This window comes from Ptychodera flava, chromosome 16 (assembly GCF_041260155.1).
Source record: "Ptychodera flava strain L36383 chromosome 16, AS_Pfla_20210202, whole genome shotgun sequence".
NCBI classification, from domain to species: Eukaryota; Metazoa; Hemichordata; class Enteropneusta; family Ptychoderidae; genus Ptychodera; species Ptychodera flava.
In genome coordinates this window covers 17837584-17859967 of record NC_091943.1, presented here as the reverse complement: position 1 = coordinate 17859967, position 22384 = coordinate 17837584, and the positions used below count along the sequence as shown (strand labels likewise).

The 22384-nt window shown below is 41.4% G+C and overlaps 1 protein-coding gene across 1 annotated transcript in view; it reads right to left on the bottom strand.

Annotated features, from left to right (window-relative positions):
- LOC139114172 (LIM domain transcription factor LMO4-B-like) overlaps positions 1–22028 on the bottom strand; it is a 42110-nt gene extending 20082 nt beyond the window's left edge. Inside the window, exon 1 of the mRNA XM_070675754.1 lies at positions 21829–22028. Coding sequence (XP_070531855.1) covers positions 21829–21865 — 37 coding nt within the window. The 5' untranslated portion in view covers positions 21866–22028. The remainder of the gene's footprint in view (positions 1–21828) is intronic.
- Positions 22029–22384: the final 356 nt, after the last annotated feature.

Here is a 22384-nt window from a genome sequence, read left to right as displayed (position 1 = left end):
GAGAACAATAATGACAGCAATTTATGGATGACAGTGATATCGGTGATGGTGCTTATGCAGTCGAATATTTAAAACAGTTAGACGACGACGATAATGATGCAGGTTTTGAAGCTGTTGTTGTTGTTCTTGTTGTTGTAGCTATTGTTGTTGTTGTTGTTATGGTTGTTGTTGTTGTTGTTGTTGATGATGATGATGATGAAGGTGATGATGATACTAACGATGATGACGAAGATGATGACAACAACGACGACATGATGATGATGATGATGATGATGATGATGATGATGATGATGATGATGATGACGATGATGATGATGATGATGATGATGATGATGATGATGATGATGATGATGATGATGATAATGATAATGATAATGACAATTGAACAGCAAACGACAATCTATAAGGCTACCTTTGGCCGTGATTTCAGCCGTCTATTTTGCCAATAATTTTTTATTTGACCCAATCCCACAGATTTTACAGTTTCACCCGTCCTTACATTTTGAATCGACCAAGGTGAGACTAACGGATATGCTGATGCATTAACACTTCCAGCTGTACGTTCATGTCATCATTGACGTGTTCTTCACTTTCAATCTCAGACACACCAGCGAAGGGTCTGAGGTTCACATACACACACTCAGGGGCGTTTCTTCCGGTCGTCATCTCGCCTTCCCGTCCTTCTCCTTGGACAAATCTAATTTAAACTTTCTCTGAGATCTGAGGTGTGAGGTGTTTGTTTATCTCCCGTCATTTTCCGATTTTCTCTACAAGTGACAGATGAAAGGAGTGTTGCTATGTCTTGGAGGCATCTTGGTCGCAAGATGCCGTGCCACTGAACGCTTTTCAAGATTTCCCGGCAAAGTGCTGCAATTCAACGTGTCCTAGATGCCGCAAAGACGATCGAAAATAAGCCAAAAGAGGCGATTTTCATCGCCTGACATTTTGGCCAGAGGGTATCTATTTGGTACCTGTTCACTGATACGGATAATGCGGGAATTGTAACCAGGAGGAATTCGCATAGTTATTTAATTGTTTTTCAGTGATATTGACTTGGCTGCCAACACACGTCAGTCCAACCGGGGATTTAGCATTAATTGGAAAAGCTGTGATCCGCATCCACTCAAGGAACGTGAACCCGGCGCGTGTGTCATGTGTCACGATCGCGTCTTCGATGCTACTACCATGGCTACGGGGGCTTGGAGAGAGTGAGCATATATCCGAAGTCGTGGCAGCGCTTCTGTCTCAACACCGAGCTACTGCCATGCCCTTATGTCTCTATTCGTCATTAGGTGATTAGCGGCTAATTGAAAACGCGATAAGTACCACTTTTATCAAATTAGCTCCGTGGGGACCCCCTGAAATATTGAAGACATGTGCTGGTGTTGTGCGCGACCGGGGCGGAGTCCTAGTCTCAGCATGACTGTCAACACATTGCAAGACCGAGGCAATCAGGACTTGCTCTGCTGCCGTCGCCTCCCTCCATATTATTAGACGGGGTTTTTTTTCATGGAATACCGCCAAACGCATAAAGGAAAATGCTTTGCGTAATGGCGCACTTCCACATCCCTCGCCGAAAGTATTGAATATCTCGTTGCCATGGAAACCGACATTTAACCGGTTTTACCGTGGCTTTCACCGTCTCAGCCAGACGGGGCTAATGCGTACGAGTCCCTGATTTCGTGATACGGAGAGTTTGGGGAAAGTATGTTGGCCGATTGTCTGCGCAAATCAATCCGGTAAACGGTAAACCCAATACATGATTCGTAAATGGAAACCTGCTATAGTCCATTAGCCAATCAGTTCTTCCCATTTATCGGTAATGGCCTTTTTCAAATTGCCGTCAACTCGAAGGCATTCTCCCTGAATTTCCCTATTATTAATGCTACTATCGTATATCGATCCCCCGCCATAGTCGAATCTTAACCTTCCACGACTCTCATTTCTGATTCGCCCGCTTGAAAACCTCGCAGACATAATGCCCGAAATGATTAAGCTTTTCGTGCGCCAGCTTTTAAGAAATTTCCAATCAATTTTGTCCAAGCATACTCTCCTTGCACCCAAATTTAGCAAAAAACACGCCACAATTACGCTCTGGATTGACCAGCACAAAACAGCAGAGCGTCGTGCATGTGTGCGAAATATGGGAACTCGTTTCCAGGACGACTGCGCATGATCAGACGCGATAACTTTGATATTGTTAACGGCTTAGTCAATTCCCGACAGAAATGGCAAATCGCAAAAAATTTCCAAACTGTCTTGTTGAAAAATTCCAGCTCATCCCGTCTGATTACTTCGCAAGCATGAGTCTCTCGTCTCGCATCTCGCGCTCTCTCGCTCACTCGGCTTTTCAAATCAAATTTATTCAAATTGCGCCCTCCAGGTCTCGTTGAACCTTAATCAACTTTCCGTGATAGCACCGAGTCCCCCGCACTGTGCGCAAACTTCCAATGGGAGAGATGTTGCCAAGACCCGAACCTATGAAGTCCCCACGCTGCTCTGTCTTGAAAATCTACAAAAAATCGATGGTGACCTGTCTGTTAAGTTAGTCCCGTACTTATCTCTCAAGTTTAGCGCAGTCTGTGATTTAATACAAAAAATCGCGAGGGCACTTTGCGCCAATATTAATAATAATTGCCAAAAGGGAAAATTGCAATTGTTTGTGTCATTACTTTAGATGTGATTTTTGTTATTTACAATAAGCGCAAACAAAGTGCGGGTTCGAGTCAGAACTTGTTGTTGTAATTAGACGTGAAATTTCTGGAACGTAGTACATAGAAAATAACAGTCCAGGTAATGTTTCTACGGCAATTGTTAGCTTAGCTTGGTTTTAAGGAGACCGACTGCTCAATTTTTCAAAAATAATACAGAAATCCCTGCAGGAACAGCACATTGTTTTTCAATTTTTTAATTAGTTTTTTCCCCCCTTGTGATGAAAAGGTCAACTATATGAGAGAGTTTACCTTCATATGAAATTGTGTCCCCAGTGAGATAAGCCAACTGAAAATGGCAATCAGCACAGTCACGTTGGCAGGAAACTAGTTAAAATTTTCATCGCAATCTGACAAAAAAAAAAACGCGTCAGAAAGATGATTAGGATCTCTAATTGGTGCGTCCTTCAATCGGGAACAAAACGGTTCAATTAATGCCAGGAAAAGAATCCCATTTGGAACAAGAGAGTACATACAAGAAATCGAAGCCAGTTGTAAATTAGACCTACTGCACTGCGCCTTATAGAAACGCAATCAGTGCCGTGAGACGGAACAACATCACGAAGATTAAATTCGTGTTGTTTCCATTCCGTCGAGTGGAGTGTCTTAGAATTAGTCACAAGGGCTTGGCCGTGATACTCCCGGAAAATCGGCGGAATTTTTTTTTCAATAATTGAGGGAACATATTTAATTACCAGCATCGACGGGGAGACTTAAATTAATCCTGGACATTCCATTCGGCGAGTTGGCTGCTGCCTCCGACGCTTGGTATGCATAGCGAAATTCCCAGGCTCTGCTTTTCCCAGGAAAAAAAAGGAAAGGGAAAATTAAATTTTTGAGGATATCACAGGGGACCCACGGAAACGCCAGGTTAATGTAAGATGTAAATTAATCTTGGAAGTAACAAAGGAAAATGAGTCGATTAGACATATGAGAATTAGGATAAAAGGGCTTGCCGGACAGAAGTTTGCCAGAAGGGGAAAAAAAATCGCGATGCTCCGCGAAGCGGAGAATTGATTTGAACATTGTTTATGATGAAACTTACAAGGTTTGACGCACGCAGCGCGCATGCGCTGCGTGTGACAAGTAAGCATAGAACATGATGGGATAGGACAGAGACGAGGCACAACTTCCCTATATCAATCAAAATCTATATGAGGAACACTCTTGCATGTTATTTCTGTTCAAAAGATATGCGTCACCATGGTTTCTTGGGGTGGCATTTGTAGTCTGAAATCGATACTGCGACACTTAGGCCTGAAATACTTAAGTGCAATTGAAAAAAAAATGAATAGCGTTCCCTCAGTTAACTTAATTCAAATACCTTCATATCATATTGACGAAAGAATACATTTAACATTGTCGCCCGGTAAACAATAAACCAAGACTATTTCACTCTGAGGTAAGCGCGTCATCTAGAAATTACCATGTCTTTACTGTCAATGTGGCTTCCTATTGTCTCTCTGTGTCATCTATCCACCTCTCTCTCTCTCTCTCTCTCTCATCTCTGGACTCTGTTATATTAGAACTCTAAAGAGTAACTGAATTCATTCCGTTGTTATCCGAGACAATAACTTTAGAACACCTCTGTTCAAGCGATAATCATTTTTGGGAAGGAAATTGTCGTGATATCAGTTTTAAGTATGCTTGCCCCTGTTACATTGGATCTGTATGATGAAAAGTTGAAGGTGAAATTAATGTGAGTTAGTACGATCAGTGCGGCGGGAGGTACATGAGGCGATCGTTGTATTCCTATGCAGCCTTGGAGACAGAGTAAATCTGAAATTCATGACGCTCTTGCACGTCACCGGCAGACATAAACCATATTGGAGAGGTGGCTTAACCTACTCTGCTCCCAGAGACGTGAAAACGATGACCCTGCTTTGTAGATTGCAGCTTCTTGTAAGGACTAGGACAAAAACTTGATCCACAAAGTCTTTAAGAGCACTCCGTTCTACTTTGCGTGGATCGCTGCCATCGATCTTTGAAAGAAAGCGGGATTTGGCTGCTGCTGACTTACCAGTAAATATTTCAGAGTGCGGATCTAATCCCAGACAACGGGCGTATTAGACCGCCGTAAAAGGGTACCCCATTAGCCAGCACAGCCACTTCTTAATCGACATTCAAGAGCACGCCGCCTGCGCTTCCGAGAAAAATCCACCCTCGATGCCACGACACGGAAACACACTCTGGATGACGTGTCCTTTGGTGGAACAGGGTCAGATGTTTTCGACGACTTGGAAGGTTTTGCTTGAGCCATTAGTTTGTAATGAATTGCCGCCGTGTTGTTCCTCATCCTTCCAAATCCCCTGTCATTACGACGGACCAGAACATTGAAATATGGCCATTGCATTTTAATACCCGTCATATGTAAAGAGTCCCGGAGTGTGTCTCCGTTTCCCGTAGAAGACAGTGAATTATTTTTTATGATTCGTCGTTATCCGCTTAATGTAAAAATTGGACATAGGGTGGCTTAATAGAGGTAGAAAAGTGATGGGTGCACCGTGAGGGACACATACGAGGGGAGGCCAAAAGACACCTACAGACAGTGACTGATTCAAACTGCCAACGTCAACTGACAGACACGACAAAAAAAACGCTAAGATGGATCAATAAAGGCACTTAGTTTTAGGGAAAAGATTAACGCACAAATTACGACTTCCAGTAAAAAAGAAAGAAAGTCTGGGTTTTTGAAGCACAGACCCTTGAGAGGGATGGTTGAAGTATGCGGGTCAATTCAAGCGCCCATATTCACTAAAACCGTGCACAAACACAAAAGGACGATGGCCACCAAGCGCAATGGTACATTTCGCTCATTCTTCGTCGGTGAGAAACGACAATCGCGATTATGGCCACAAAGGCGCGAGAAAAGTGGACTAAAAAGCGATGATTGACAGCCGGAGAAGAACACAGAGTTGGCCAGACTGTCAGTCAATCAGTGGCCGCTCATTTAACAGACTACCGATCTCCTTTCATTAGTATCTCGAACTCTGGAAAAGCATTGATTCCGCTGTCGGCACCGTTTATCCGTCAATTACAAACATTACGTATGGAAATCCAGCATAAGATCCGGTCGCCATGTATAGTTAGACAAACCAAAAACACACACACATGGCACAATGTCATTGTATGATAGAAGTAATCCCCACACGTGATAGGAAATATCAGAATTTCCCTCCATTTGGCGAGATAAAGTATTCAGAAAGTTTCCTTTCGAGAAAAGAAATGTGGTCATGGAATTACCCACTTCTGCCATTGGCAAATATAAGTTCTCACTTGGAAACTTCGGAATTTTAATTGGCAAATGGCGTCGCCTATGTTTAGTCGTGATACACGCAATTCACCCGCTTGATTAGAAGATCAAATATACCTATCAATGCCAGAAGAGGGGGCCTATCATCTTATGCAGATACTTTCCTCAAGAACGTGGCTAGGACGAAATCGTCAAATGCACAGAGAGAGTCGGGGTATTCACTGAAAATTTATCACGTAGCGAAATAAAAATTTTCGATTAATGAAAACTGCCACTGTCCAAGTCAGTGTACCAATTGATGCCAAATAAATTAAACAGGCATATTTTAAATATACCCATGCAGTGGTAACTTTATAGAGATTTTGTGGGTTTTTTTACAATTCTAAATGGAAGAAAGTCTTTGTTTGTATTGTGTTGAAGCCCCAAAGAAAGTTATGTACTTTCCTTGCACTCTCCATGCTTTCATGAACTCAGTGAAGTCGATTGTATGATACAATACCAAGCGTAACCTCTGTACTGAGCGCTAGTTAGCTTGTATATCCTTTAACATCAGCATTTATATCATATAACATGTATTAGAAATGTCCTTTCTTTACAAACTGAGCGAAGCTTATGGTATGTTTTCTCGACCACTACAGCTCACTACGTTCTTTAAAGGCCCTTTGGCGATCCCTGGGATGGTCTTTGTTCTAGTCTATAAGAGGATTATGGAGGTGTGATAGCCTTTTGTTTTCTATTGAAATTGTAATCTAGTGAGTAAAATTTCCTGATGGGACAATCTGGCTCCAACACAGGCCTTTAAAGATTCAAAGATTCTAAACACTGTAAAGTACAGGAAAATTGACTAAAGAGTTATGTCAAAAGATGGCTAGCCGCTTTCACTTTATTCTCAGCCAGCGATAACCTTGAACATGCAGACTCGCCTACGCACGTGTGAGCTGTAGGTCTTAGGCATCGAGTCAAGGTGACCGCCATGGGTGAACACCGCATAAAGCCAAACATCTCAGCGTATACAGCAAACAACGGCAGCTTTTTCTCAGTGAGCGTCGACATTCCGTTCTGATGTCTGCATCACCAGACGCAAATATAAAACTGCCCTTAATTGAAGTTTACTCGGGCTCTATAACATTATTTATTTATCGCATTAACTTTAATAAGATTAGAAAATCCATTTGCGGGGCATTATGCCACGGAGAGGACAAACCGCGCCAATGCAAACTTCATAGATGTGTAATAGTATCATTCTTATAAGCTTATAATCCTATCAAAATTTGTCTACGAGATAATGCTGTTTGGGGTTATGTGATTTCGTTACGACGCTGTACCCATTTGCGTGAAAAATGCATGAGCGCCGTAAATTCAGCTTTCGTCGACTGCCTATGGCACATGGTAAGAACGGATCTCATTGGAGAAGCTGACAAACAGAGGTTGACCAATAAATAGCTTGGACAGTCCAAATAACGAGCCACGGATTCTATGTCCAATTATTGTTGTTTTGAAGCACTTGAGTCGAAATCTTTGGTAAAAAATTCCTTCTTTGCCTAATGTCAACTTGAAGCACTGATTTCCTCGAACGCAAGAACGTTTTCATAATTATTAATTGGACCTTTCAACAGCCATAATGCATCATTTTTTCCGCCACCGTGGGATGGTTAGTTTTGCTACTGCGCATGTGCGTGTAGAAGTTTCGCGGATGAGGTTTTCGGGTTCCTTGGCCGGCCATTACACAGGCCCTGAAGCGAAATTTAGAAATGGAGAAACCACGGACATGTTCCAGTTGTTGTTTGCTACTGAGAGTCCTTTCAAGATGTCATTAAACTTGACTTCAACACCGTGACGACATGATCCCACCTCAAAACCATTCAGCAATGATGTGCGGAGTTTTTTCTTCGACGTCTTTGAGAGTGCGTATAATTTTCAAATGCAGTGGCAGCTGTTTCGATAAAAGACGCACTCTTAATCTGGAAACTTTGGAATAATAAAGAAACAACATCACATTCCCTGGGGTATTTTAGGGGCAGAGTTGAAACTCCTCAGAAAGAATATCGACACGTTTGTACTTTACAGTTTATGAATATAAAAATCGACGAACTTTGGTTTCGTCGCTGTCCGGGCCGTGGTAGAGGGACTGTATTTTCATGAGTTATGTCAAACATACGTCCGTCTAATCTACATCTAACTGTCCATCTAGTTACCCGTATATAATTTTATCTTTCAATGTATGTATGTATGTATGTATGTATGTATGTATGTATGTATGTATGTATGTATGTATGTATGTATGTATGTATGTATGTATGTATGTATGGATCTATCTATCTATCTATCTATCTATCTGTCTGTCTGTCTGTCTGTCTGTCTGTCTGCCTGTCTGTGTCGATGGATGGATGGATGGATGGTCTTCTAATAATTCAAAACCCAAGGCAAAAAACACCAAGTCACGATTGTGATTGGCAAGTCAATCCAGAGTGCTCTATGATCTTGGTTGGATTTTTTTCAAGCAAATGCCTCGGGACTCAGAATGGATATGACACGATATTTTAGTCGGTCGTAATGATAGAGGAAGATATACCCGCAAAGCATGTTACTTGCACGGATATACTGGCTTTCAGCAATTCGAGTGATTTCTATCGAGTATCCCTTCAAACACTGAACGGAACGAGACCGCCCGCGCTTTGCCGAAATATGCGAAACCTGCGTGAGTTGCGTAGAAAGGAATTTTACTCATTTTTTTCAGTATATAAAATCACATCTCAGATCTCTACGTGAAGTTGAAATGACTTTGAAATGACTATGTCACTTAGTGTTAATAGACAGGCAAAAGTACGGTGTTGGCGTTGATTTGAGTCAAACACTGGTCCAAAACAGCGGAAGTGACAGCGTAAGTTGACCACGACAGGTTGAGTGAGTACCGTCCCTGCGTGTTGGCGCGCCAACGTGTACCACGTAAATCGATACAAACTTAGTAGATGTTGAATTCGGGGTTTCCGAAGGTGCCTGATAAGGGGCCCACAGACATAACCTCTCCGAATTTTGGATGCAGTGTCAAGCGATTGGAAATTTGCTCTACACACGACATCGTGCCTCCGCTGAACAGTATCTTGCACAAATCTAACACGCAGGAAAAGCAGGAGTTAGTCGACTGTACAACAGACAGCTATCGAACAGATGTTAAAACCGGTCACACCGTTCGGTCAGTGTATCATATCAGGGATTTGGAAATTAGACGTTGGTAATTTTCATGTTATTTTCACTCCCAACCCACCAACAAGCCAGACTCTCTGTCGACTTTAACTTGCAACTGAGATAAAACTTCACGAGAAATGGGACAGCTAACGTCGCCGTCGAAGCCCAGTTGGATCCCCGAGACCTACATCATGTAGCGCTCGGTTAGGGCGACAAGGAAAAATCGTAATCTCTACGAAAAGCATAATTCCCATGTTGCCAAGCTATCATATTACCACCAGAGAGCGATGATATGCGCTGGGTGCAAATTTAATCACAGATTCTGGTTGTCGTAAGATTTCGGGAGATATCCGGGCATGACCAGCCGATATCCAAGGGAATAAAAACAGTGTTTAGTTAACTGGGATTTTTGTCAACTTTAGTCTCTCTGGCAAAGCTATATGCAAATTAGTAAGATACTATTGGATGATTGACAGCTGTCAGGCATTCCATTGCAAGAGAACCGAAAATTGCAACTTCCAAAGAAAATCCATTTTTTTTTCAGTTTCAGTTTCAAAGACGTTTCATTTTCGCTATTTTTCGCTATTCTTTGTAATATCCAATAAAACGTAACATGAAATTTTTGACTTAGCGGACGTAAATTACAAGGTCACCGTGCCAGTTTCAAGAGAATAAACATGTTGAGACAGCTTGTCATCGAAGTCCGCTATTCACGTTTTAATTTGCTACAAACCGAGACTTCTTACAACGCGAAGTGCATTCCGCGGGTTTTACTGACGAAGACAATTTCAATATTGTAGCTATGAGTAAATGAAGTGGACAGATATACATCACACGAACAAGTCCCTCGAGCTTTTGAAGGATGACGCGGACTTCAAACAAAATGCAGATGAATGGCCAATTAACGAGGCACACAGTTCGCCAACCGTATCAATGCTGTTGGGTATAAAACATGCAATTCCCTCACAACAGAATTATTTTAAAAACAGAAAAATACGGCAAAGTTATTCTCTCTCTCTCTCTCTCTCTCTCTCTCTCTCTCTCTCTCTCTCTCTCTCTCATACCACGCTAGACACAAGTCTCATAACTTGATCAACTTATCGTCTGTTATTTCAGTTTGACCAGGTGTTGCGCAACAAAACGGATCCAAGCAGATACTTTATTGTGAAAAAGTAAAAAGCAAGAAATGACAGCCAACAATAAAAAATCTTAATTTCCGACTTTCATATCACGTGTAATTTATTACCTATTTGCATAATTATAAGCTGCCTAGCTACGATCACGGGATAGTTCTGTATAAGAGCCATGCAAAGTTTATGATCAACGGCGGTGACAAGACTTACATTGTCGGTTTAGGAATGAATATTCATTGTGTTCACCCTTTTCAATAATACCAAGAACGAGACGTGGGCTTCATCAAAAAACAACTTACATGATTTTGCTAGTCATGGCTGGGCAAAACCCGAACGATGTAGCAGAATGGCTGTTCTGACCTTGGGGGCGCTGCTTCCTTTCCCAATGGATCAGCCGGAATAAAAGAGTCAGGCTCTCGTGAGACTACGTGTTCACACATGTGTACACACAATTACACACATACATACATACATACATACATACATACATACATACATACATACATACATACATGCGTACATGCATACATACATACATATATACATACATACATACATACAGACATACATACATATATACATGCATACATAATACATGCATACATGCATGCATACATACATACATACATACATACATACATACATACATACATACATACATACATGCGTACATGCATACATACATACATATATACATACATACATACAGACATACATACATATATACATGCATACATATATACATGCATACATGCATGCATACATACATACATACATACATACATACATACATACATACATACATACATACATACATACATACATACATACATACATACGTACATGCACAGCCAGCCATCCATCCATCAATCTCTCCACCCATCCTTAAATCCATCTATTCATCCATCGGTCCATCTGTCCACCCACCAATCCAGCCATCAATCTATTCATCCATCCATCCATCCATCCATCCATCGAATTGGAAGTGTAAGAACCGTCAGGGAAAATTGCTGAATTAATTGGTATTCTCTATGTGACGGCCAAAGGGTGGACGTGATTTTTGGTCGAAAAGCGGTTTTAATTGGCTACCTCTGGTGATGTGACTCCCGCTAGAAACCCCGAAAAGTGGTTGAAAGAAATAAATGATTCTCATAGCAAGAAGATGAAATAGACGGCGCTTATACTGTGAAGAAAATAATGGAGAAAGGAATGAATAAAAAAAGTTGCGGTCATATATTATCAGCAAGAAAATGTATGTGCTGAAAATGCACGTTTTTCAGCGAATACGCGACGGTAATCAGTTTAACGCTCCCAGGATAAACGACAAGACACCCACGATGGTGACGTACTCCGATGGATCGGCAAGAGAAAACCCAATAACACGGGAATAAAAATGAATCCATCAAATTTATATTTTTGAACAGTCGTACAATCTAATGCTTCCAGAGTTGCTACTTGCAATGTAATTGATGGTCATAAATACAGGCGGCATCAAAATTAAACGCTCTCACAATGCATTTTCAATCATCCACGCTTGGCCGGTCAATTGAATAAACCTTACAGGATACGTTTCGAGCTATGAAATATTTCCACTCAATATTTTCATAACAATTAAAAAACCTTTGTGCAAACAAAGCGGCGCTCTCCCATCAGTCGCGGCGACGATTAATCAATTTGTCGAAGGGACTCCCCTCCGACCGAAATAAACCAAAGGCGAATGAATTATCAAATCAAGTCAAACTTGGCACTCAAAACCAGTTTATTACACCTTTAAAAACACGGGAAAAACATTTATATATTATTAGTTAAGTTTCCAAGCACACCACATAAATTTTAAACCGCTCATACTGCACGGTAACCATTGAGATAAAATTCAATTAATTTCCACTTTATTTTAATTGGCAGATATAACCGTTTTTCAAGTCTTATTAACCAATTATTCACTACCACCGATGGAGAATTATTAAACTTATAAATTACGATACCAAGCAGAGAGAGAGAGAGAAAGCTTTGAAACGGTCTGGATTTTGTAATTTATTGCCAGCACTGGAGTCGAAAATTGAATATTCCCAACCGGATATTATTTTACAAAGGCGAGTTGACGCAGATTAAGTTGGCAACCACGGAAAGGGAATTTTCTGTCGGCGTTCTGTGATATCGGTGTCAGGGCAGTCCTCTATCGTCATTATCGCACACAGTGAACCTAACTACGTACGATACTGCAATAAAACACAAAAACCAATATTGGCACACGTTATCTGCTATTGCTACGGTGACTAGTTCGATGCCGTTACTTCTCATAACAAGGGAAACTTTTGAAACTGTAAAGATCTTAATTTTAAATTTTTGTGTTATGAATATCAATATAAATATAATGTAGCTTATTTCATATGACACATCAGTATGAGGGTTGGGGTAAGTAGGTTAGTGAGTGTATGTATGTATGTATGTATGTATGTATGTATGTATGTATGTATGTATGTATGTATGTATGTATGTATGTATGTATGTATGTATGTACGTATGTATGTATGTACGTATGTATGTATGTATGTATGTATGTATGTATGTATGTATGTATGTATGTATGCATGTATGTATGTGTGTATATGTGTGTGTTTGTGTGTGTGTGGATGGATGGATGGGTGTGGATAGATGGCTTGAGAGATGGCTTGGTGTGATAGTGTAGGTAGAGAGGAGGGTGCGGACCGACGTAAGTAATTTCTTCGTAACATTCTATATATCAATTCCCCTGCCCACCTATCTAGCCACGGTTTACATGTAATGCACGTATATTTTCTGTAAGTGCGTGCATGGAGCTGAAATGATGGCAAGGGAAAATTTAAGATAAAAACAATACACACTAAGACAGATGCCAACATGTTGCACGAATGTATAAAACGGATCTGTCTAAATAAGTCTGGAAAACTACTTATCATGGTGTGACTATGATCCCTAGTGTCACTGATTTCAGTTTATTCTGAATCGCGATTTTAGAAATTATGGAGCGACACTTAGACTCTGATGGCTGACAAACTTTTACATGGCCCATGGTCGATCTGATATCCATGATCGACAATCACTTGCTATGATTACAATCGTGCACCAAGTTCAGTTATCTAACGCTTGCACTTGTACGTGCAACTGGTGAGAATGGGACAAATTGGTGAACAGACAGGCATTGATCGTTGTTTATACCATGGAACAACTGACCGATAATGGTGCACTTACTCCCTGGGATATGGATACGCAGAGTTTTTTTGCAATGCGGTGATTATGAAAACATCATACTCAGTATATGTCGTAATTATGCGTTGACAGAGAAATCTATCTATTGGTATAATTCGAGAAGGGATTAATATTTGATTTCTAATTTCTTGAGCTGTATCCAAGGGCCATGAAAACCGATTTATAGCTGAAAGAAAATTCTCCTAATTACCTGGATAATTACTGAAATTCTGCTCAGCGTTTTGACGAAATGATTATCGAAAGTTTTTAGTATATACTCCGGTAAGTTCCTAGGTTTTTATCGGTGAAGTCAGTGTGTAAATGAGGCGTTGGCTGTGTGCTCACTTTCGCGGACAAAATCGCTTTCACACATGCAGAATGAAAACATCGTATCGTCTCTCGACTCAGTTGTGCCAAGGATAACGACCCATCATCAGTCGGGTGAATTAATTAGTCCTATATCGACAATTTGATTACGTTTACGGGTTCACTTGTGCAAGACACGTGTCATCGTTTGATTGTGGGGCACTATCAGCCCACGTGATCCGTGTGTTTTTGTCCTAATTTTCTGCGTAATACATATCTGCAATTTTTATAATTCCAGCCAAGATTTGATTTTGGTCTCTCTCCTCAATAGTCAGAAGTGCGCCGTCGGAAACAGTGGACTGCTCACCTGTTTTGTTTTCAAAGCACTTTTCTCCGCGAAAAAACAGAGCAAACAAAACACAGATACCAGTGACGCTTATGCAGAAGTGCACCCGCACAAAGTCAACCCTCTTTTATTGTCTCTTACGTTTGGCAAACACCTTTCGATGGCCTCGTGTACAGATATCTGGGGAACCTAGATTTGGTGCATTGTCCTCCAAAAGTGGAGCGACCAATCCCAATATAAGCGCCGACGTGGCTCATCGCCTCCATCTTTACTCTCGCTGCGGGAGGTTACTTGATTTATAGACTTTGAAAGTGAAATAGGACAACAATGCAATTTTACGGTTTTAATGATGTAAATCGTGACGTCACACCCGTGTCATGGAAAGTGCTTTACTCGTAACCAAGATAAATGGTCGCCAGCAGCATGGATTAGTTACCCGATTCAAGTCAAATCTGGAATCGCTATTCCTGAGAGTTAGATGAGGTTGTCCACGATATTTTTCAAACCCCCCCCGTTCCCGCTAGATATCCCCTCCCTAGGAGTGAGAAATTTGTGAAATTGCTGTTTACAAGAGACTGACGAATCATTTTGTATCATTTGGTATCATTTGATTGTAGATATTTAATAAAAGTAAATTTGCAATATAAGATTGTTCAAAGAATTGTGCCTGGGAGTATGATGAACGAATTTCTCCAAGGCTTTGAACTCGTAACGCACGTTTTATTTGCAGCCAAATACATCGATCTTATCATGCAATCCAGTAAAGGAGTCATTTAACTCCGGGTTCTTTAGTTTTACCACGCGTCATTTGAGATGGTCATGGCCTCTTTCGCTTAATGCAAGAAAATGTGAATTTGACGATGAGAGAGAGAATTATTATTGAGAGAGAGAGAGAGAGAGAGAGAGAGAGAGAGAGAGAGAGAGAGAGAGAGAGAGAGAGAGAGAGAGAGAGAGAGAGAGAGAGAGAGAGAGAGAGAGACAGACAGACAGACAGACAGACAGAGACAGAGAGACAGAGACAGAGAGACAGAGACAGACAGAGAGAACAGACAGAGAGACAGACAGAGACAGAGACAGAGAAATAGTGACAGAGAGACGGAGAGGGAGAGACAAAGAGAGATACAGACAGACAGACAGAGAGATGGACAGACAGACAGAGAGATGGACAGACAGACAGACAGACAGACAGACAGACAGACAGACAGACAGACAGACAAATAGATAGAGAGAGAATGGCTGAATGACATACAGACAGACAGATACAGAGATAGAGTTACAAACAGACAGACAGATATGGAAAGACAAGGGATAATCGGTGGCGAGGGGAAGAGAGGGGCACTTATAAACAGATGACAGTCAAGAAGATCTGGACAAACCGGGGTGTGTGAAGAGAGAAAATAATTGTATTCCTCCAGCAAGACAGTGAGGCAGACGCACGGACAGCGTACGAATAGAGAGGAAGGAAATGGGCATGCAGCATGTTGGAACAGTTAGAGCCCATTGTAGAGAAATAAGTTTGGTGAATCGGTGTATTTGGACATACATCCTCCAGGATAGATAAAGGAAAAAAATGAATAGAAGGGCGAAGACTGACTCAGGGAAGAGATCACCGGAGATCAACACCGGCAATGATGTACTTTTAAACTTCACAGGCATAGAGTGGAAATGTCCGAGGAAGGACACACTGAGAACCATAGAAAAAGAATTGCAAAGGCTAATATACACTGACAGATACAGATAGGCAGGCAGAGAGAGAGAGAGAGAGAGAGAGAGAGAGAGAGAGAGAGAGAGAGAGAGAGAGAGAGAGAGAATTAGAAACACAAAAAAACCAGTTCAGCCAAATAACGGACAAATCTACCTTCTAAGTTAAACACAATCGAAGGTACCCGTGTGATCTATACAGCACATTAGTAAATTGTACAATGAAGAGTGATGGATTGTCACTGTAAATATTCATTAAGTTTATACCATGTAGTTCATGTGCAGTTGATAATGCATTCATTGAACCCTCTTTATAGGAAGAAGTATGGTCATAACGGATTTGGCTGGGTCATATCTAATCTCCTTGAGCAAGGATTGTAAGTAGCGTGTAAAACCATTACCACAGTCTTTTTGAGTTCCAAATTCACAACTGTGATCAATTCAAGGAATTGATCCGGCGAGAATCCATGCGAATCTTGTTTGTTTCATGTTCTCAGAAAATTGAGGGGGCATTGAAGCTCTGTCAGGATCATGGGGCAAACTCTGCAGGCATATTTTGATTTTTTAATTAATGCGGTGCATGCGGCTTGATGAACGGCGGTTTGAGCAAGTAAATTGGGATAGCCGCACTAGCCAGGACGCAACCATCAATCATGGGCTGTGTCAATTTCAGGCTTATTTGAAGTGACAGAAATATGAAAACGGACGAGAACGCAATAACTCTAAGTAAACTAAGTCAGATTCCAATTTAAACACTGGTCATTAAACTGCTAACTTCGTTACCTGTGCAGAGCTTCCCACTGTTCCTTGCTCCAAACATGAGGTATTTCTGTAGTCATACTACATTAAATACAATATTAAATTGAGCCGTCGTTTATTCGCAGTCCTAATGACTGTGATGCCGGAGACATTATTGTCTCACTCCCAGTTAAGTGAGTCGGGCTAATTTATTTAATTAAGTTTAGTAGCTTGTCAAGATTATAACTCTTTCTGAGCTCCAGATAGGCGGGTTTTTTTCTTCTTCTTTTCCTCGGGAGTAGCCGCTCGTGCGAGTATGGGAGAGACAAGCTGACGCGGTTCAGCCGATTTGACAAGGCCAATTTGACTGGAAATTAGTCACAATCGCCGAGTTTAATAGTGATACGCCGTAATGCGATGCGATGCGGAGTAATCGAATCGTGTGCCCATTTCATGTAATGCGCGTTTCATGCTGATTTCATGCCAATCACGGACGGCGATTACCAATACGACCACACACTGTTTGAAAACCCTTCTCACACGCGCTCTCGCCCTTCGTCCCTGCCGCCGATATTGATCTTCCAATTTCTAAGTTGCATTTACGAAATTTCATTGCGTGGCATTTTCCGGTAAATTATTTTGCGTGTGTTTTTATTAAATTGCGGCCTAAATGAAGTTATAAGACAGTATATGAAAGATGTTTTGCGTGTGTTCTAATGAAATATACCACTTGAGTGGCAGATTTGGAAAAAACTCATTGCCACATAATATGATCAATAAAAAAAACAATGTTATCATTTCTGTTCCTAGGACAGTGATTCTCCGAATGTTTCACGGCCAAATCGTCTTATTCTGCCATATTTGGCCTCTATTACACTGTCAGCGTTTCGGGTGTAGGTCCGACAATGTGAAGATAAACTCATTCCGAGGCGTCAGACGACAAAAATGATGAAATTTGTACCTTTTTTTCAGATAATATGGCTGATTTTAAAGATAGCTTATATATCTCTTTTATTCCCCAGTCGAAGAGTCATTGTTACAGTCAAATTAAGTATGTGCTATAAAATGTCTGTTATTAAATTTCAAAAATGTCTCAAAAGTGTCAGCTGTGCAGTTTATAACGATGCATTCCTGAACGAACTATATACCCTTGATAAGACTGACACTTATTCTTCCGTCTTCTAGAGAAACTTTTCATGAGGCGGGAACAAACTGTTGGCCTTCCATTTTTGCTACACTTTGGATTTCGATCGTTAATTTATAACAACAGCATGAAGAAAAGTTTTTGTACATGGCTTGTTAAATTGTCTTCTCGACCAATTTTCGCAGCAGTTTCCAATACAACGCTGTATACTTGACACGGACTAACTTCGAGTAGATCGCTTGAATTTTTTTTTTCCTCATTCAATCTTGACTGATTGCTTGATGGTCCTTATGAGGTTGTATGATGGAAAATTAGGCGAGGTCGTCGGCTGTTTGAAATGTGCCACTGGCCGTTTTCTGTGTCACGAACAGCTTGCACTTGACCAAAGTAGACTTACTTAGTTGTCGGCTAAATACCATCTGTCCTTCTTTGTGTTCAGCCGATCGGGGGCTGTGCTGCTGTCAGTCACGGTAGCCTTTGCGAGATGGTACTGCTCCAATGTTTGTGTTGCTCGAGCCTGAATGCGTCTTTGGGACAGATATTCGGACTTTACCGTTTGTAGGGGCTCATTTTTAAAGCACTTGAGGTAAGTAAAGTTTTAACCGGCATAGGTTTTTGAAAATCAAAAAAAAATTATTTTTACTATTAGAGTTAACACAGAGATGGCGGCCATTTTGAATTTGAAGTACCGGTAAATGCTAGCTAATTTGTTTCTCTACTACCAAAATTTGATAGGTGACCCCCTGATTTATGTTCTTGATTTGTTTGTAGAATGGTTGAAAGTTTCGTTGAGGAAAGACCGAGCAAACGTTAAAAGTCTTTCGATTCCGAGGGGCGTACTACCTTAAGCAAAAATCTCTGGTGTTTTCGTAACATCTTACGCAGACATTTCGGCTGGTTCGGATGTAGTTCCATTCGGTCATGTCTGTAGTGTTATAGCTAAGCAGACATGGAGAAGAGTCGTGCATCTCGACATGCTTGGAAATGTCTTGGCGCTCAGGGAAGCTGACTGTGCGATCGCATGCAATATGTTGTGAGATGGCCATTCCGTCAATGGAAAGGACAGTTTTTTATCAGCTTCACCTCGGAGCAAAGTGACTAACTGTGCCAAACTTTCGAAGGAGAACAAAGGATTAAAATCATATAGGCCTAAACAGCCACTGTCAACAACCACTAATGCGAGAACCAGGGATTGAGGAATGCCGCCACAATTCAATTTCACGCACACAGACAGATATGCAAAATACCTGTATGAACTATCGACCAATCAGCGACTTGTTTGCGTTTCGTTTGTCGCAACATTTTCTCACAACATTGTTTTGATAGCGCAAACGGCATAGAGTGACAGACAATTTACTAAAATATTGTCCAAAAAGTACAAGAAAATCTGTCCATACACCATTACTGTACTAGTTTTACGCTAATTAGGCATATTTTCATAAAAAGCGTGTCACTCTTGATTGATGCGATCCCTTGACAAATGTTTTTGGCAGCAGGCAAAAACGTCTTTCTAGGCTTATATAGACGGTAAGGGGCGCAGCTGTGCTCGCTGCCGTGTTTTAACGATGAACGGACACTGTAACAATCCTGTGAATGGAGACGGTGAAACACGAGACTGGCAAAGTACACCAGTGGAGCTCAGAACAGGAAAAAACCGTGAAGATTTTATTCTGTTCTTATTGTACAAACAAACATTATACAATTTCAGAGTAGTATAATTTGACGTCCCTCAGGGTCGCGAGCGGAGGTGGGGGCAGTTTCGATTTTCTCCCATTTGGTCTAGGCAGTCACGAGTAAGGAAGACGCGGCAGTTGCCAATAGCGATCTCATTCCTTTATGTCGCATGTCGTCGTTGCGGCTTCGGGTGTTATTTGTTGGTCGCAACGATATTTGATATCAGGCTGTTGAAACCGGGAGATCTTCTATCAGGCGCTTTGCACGGTAAATATGCCGGAGGTTACGAGAAAAAGACGCTAATACTTATCTATCTGCTTGAAGTTGTTCGAAAAATCACGTTCCGCGAGCCGCGTCCAGGATCCTGGACTGAGTGCGCGCCCCCAACGGCTAACCGCTGGCCTGTACAGTTATACGTGTATCATCTCTTTGTCGGTTTACGTAACCCAATTAACGATAATTATAACGAGTAGCATAAGCACTAGTAATTAAGTGAGGAAAGCCGCACATAAGGCTGGCCGGCCATGGCGAATTCATTGATCCAGGTTCTTTACTGCCGAGTGGTCGTGCAATGCCGACCGACTTCAAAGTTAGTGCTGTCGCGGGCCCAACAATGATTTAAGCAATGCTTTGATTGGGTATTGCGACCTTCATTATACGTTCCACGAGGGAAAAATACATTCTCCGCGGAAGACATAGAGATGCTGACGAAGGCAAAGAATCACGCTCCTCTCGGGTCGTTAGCTTCGTCGTCGGTTTTGCGGGGTTCGTTAGAGTGCCCATTAGGTAACAATTCCTCGTCATTAGCACACTTCTCACAAACCCAACAAAATTATTCTCGCATTCCAATTTGCCAAATTTTGCGAATCTGATGAAATCGAAACAAACCCTAGAAATGTTCCGCTAATGACATAAAACGTATGTGAGTGGTTTGAGGAGAGACTCCGGCGCTGGATTTTGGTAACTTTTTGTCGTCTCCCTCTACGAATGTTTGAGATTTTTTTTTTTTTATTTCTGTGCCATCTCCTCTCTCGATTGGCTGTGTGAATGGCGCGGCTAATGAGTAACGTTGATTCTCTGCGTTCGCGCCAGTTCATTAAATTTTGCTTCAATATAACAAGCCGCTAAAAATTCGCTGACAATGCCTCGTTACTGGCAAGACGAGATTAATTAGACCTGGTTTATCGTACTATTTCCAGGAGCGACAGGTCGTGGAGAATTCGCCCTAATCTGGACTCCAAACAACCATTATTGTTCAGAACAGCGTGAGCTAATTACACCTTGTCAGTCCCCATTGTTCGAAAACAACCTGACCAATGTTTATAACTATTCCAGGTCCCCCTCTAATTACCCACCTTTCATAACTGCTATTCATATCTATGGAACACTTAGCGTGGAGGAGTTAGCAATTCAATGCGACTCTCATTTTCTGTCTCTTTTCACAGCTCTCAGATTTTTTTTCCTTGCTCCCGCATCCCCCTCGTTTGTTCCCTTCACATACCCGGCAGGTACTCAATACTCTACCCCGTAACATCCTTGATGACTTTAGCTCGTTATTCATCGCTATTACTCTACGAGTTTTCTTAAGCCGGATAATTGCGTTGTGAGAGCGTAACGACGTCCCATTTTGCCGCTGGAACAATTAGAATTGATTGGAAATCCTAACGAAGTACGTGGAGATTCTAGTGGGTTCCTTGTTAGCAGGCAGAACGAGACATCATCCCCCCTCCCCGACGCGATTCTACCCCCCTAAGAAACGACCACGCGCTGATTGGAACGATCGTGCCGCGGCGACATCGTCAGAAGAGAGCGGAGATATAACAACCTAGGCTGTATGATTTTTGGAGCTTTAAAATTACATGATTAAGAAAAGGGGGCATGGACAAACAAAATGCAGAATCGTCCCGGTAGACACGTAGGGGTCAGAGGTCATTTGATGAAGATGGTAACGAAGCCAATAAGGGAGGCAAAATCTGAAATTATGAAGACAAATCGTTGGAGATAATTTCCAAAGAAGATGACCCAGCGCAGACTGTAAAGTCAGCTCACAATCTACAGTTTAAGACGTATTACGAAAATGAAGTTAATTTGGGTTTGTTAAAATATTACCCTGAGCTGATAACGTGATATCTACGTTTAAATTAAGTCCTTTCGATTTTGCCAGGCATGCAAAATAACCAGAGTGAAAAATATCGCAGCATTTCGACTCGATCGTGTGATTTTTCGGTTACAATTCACGCGCGTCGTGAAGAACGTGGAGATACCGCGATACCCGGGGATTGGGAGCCCCCGTGGCAGTCCGACCTCCGCTCGAGCGACCGTCCATAGACGTAACGCGAGACGGAACCGCCTTTCAAAACTTCAAAGAATTAATTGGAAGAGAGACGTGAAAAAAAATGCGACACTACCTGTCGGTGATCCAAATTCAGTGACCGTCCCGTCCATTGTTCGGTGGTTTTTCAGTCTTCAGACAAAAAAACCGACACAGCTGACCACAAGGTATTGCCAGTTGTTGACGTGAAGCTACACGTAAATACGTCGGCTACACGTGTTTTCGGTCGCATCTACCTCGTTAGTGTGCTTTGCCGACTCTGCCTTCGCCTAATTTGTGTTCATTTTAAGTAAATTGGACTGTGCCATTATTGTCCAGGGGTTAGATCGGTAGCTCGATGCGCTACACCGCTTGGTTAGTAATTGAAACTTGACGCAATGAGGTGCTACATATATATATATATATATATATATATATATATATATATATATATATATATATATATATATATATATATATGGTGCTACTTATATATATATATATATATATATATATATATATACATAAATATAATCTATATACATGTGTGTGTGTAAGTGTGAGTGTGTCAATTTCTTTCAAAATCAGGAAATGAGAAACAAACTATCGCAGTTATTGGAGAAAAGAAGATTAAATCATGAAACATGATAATT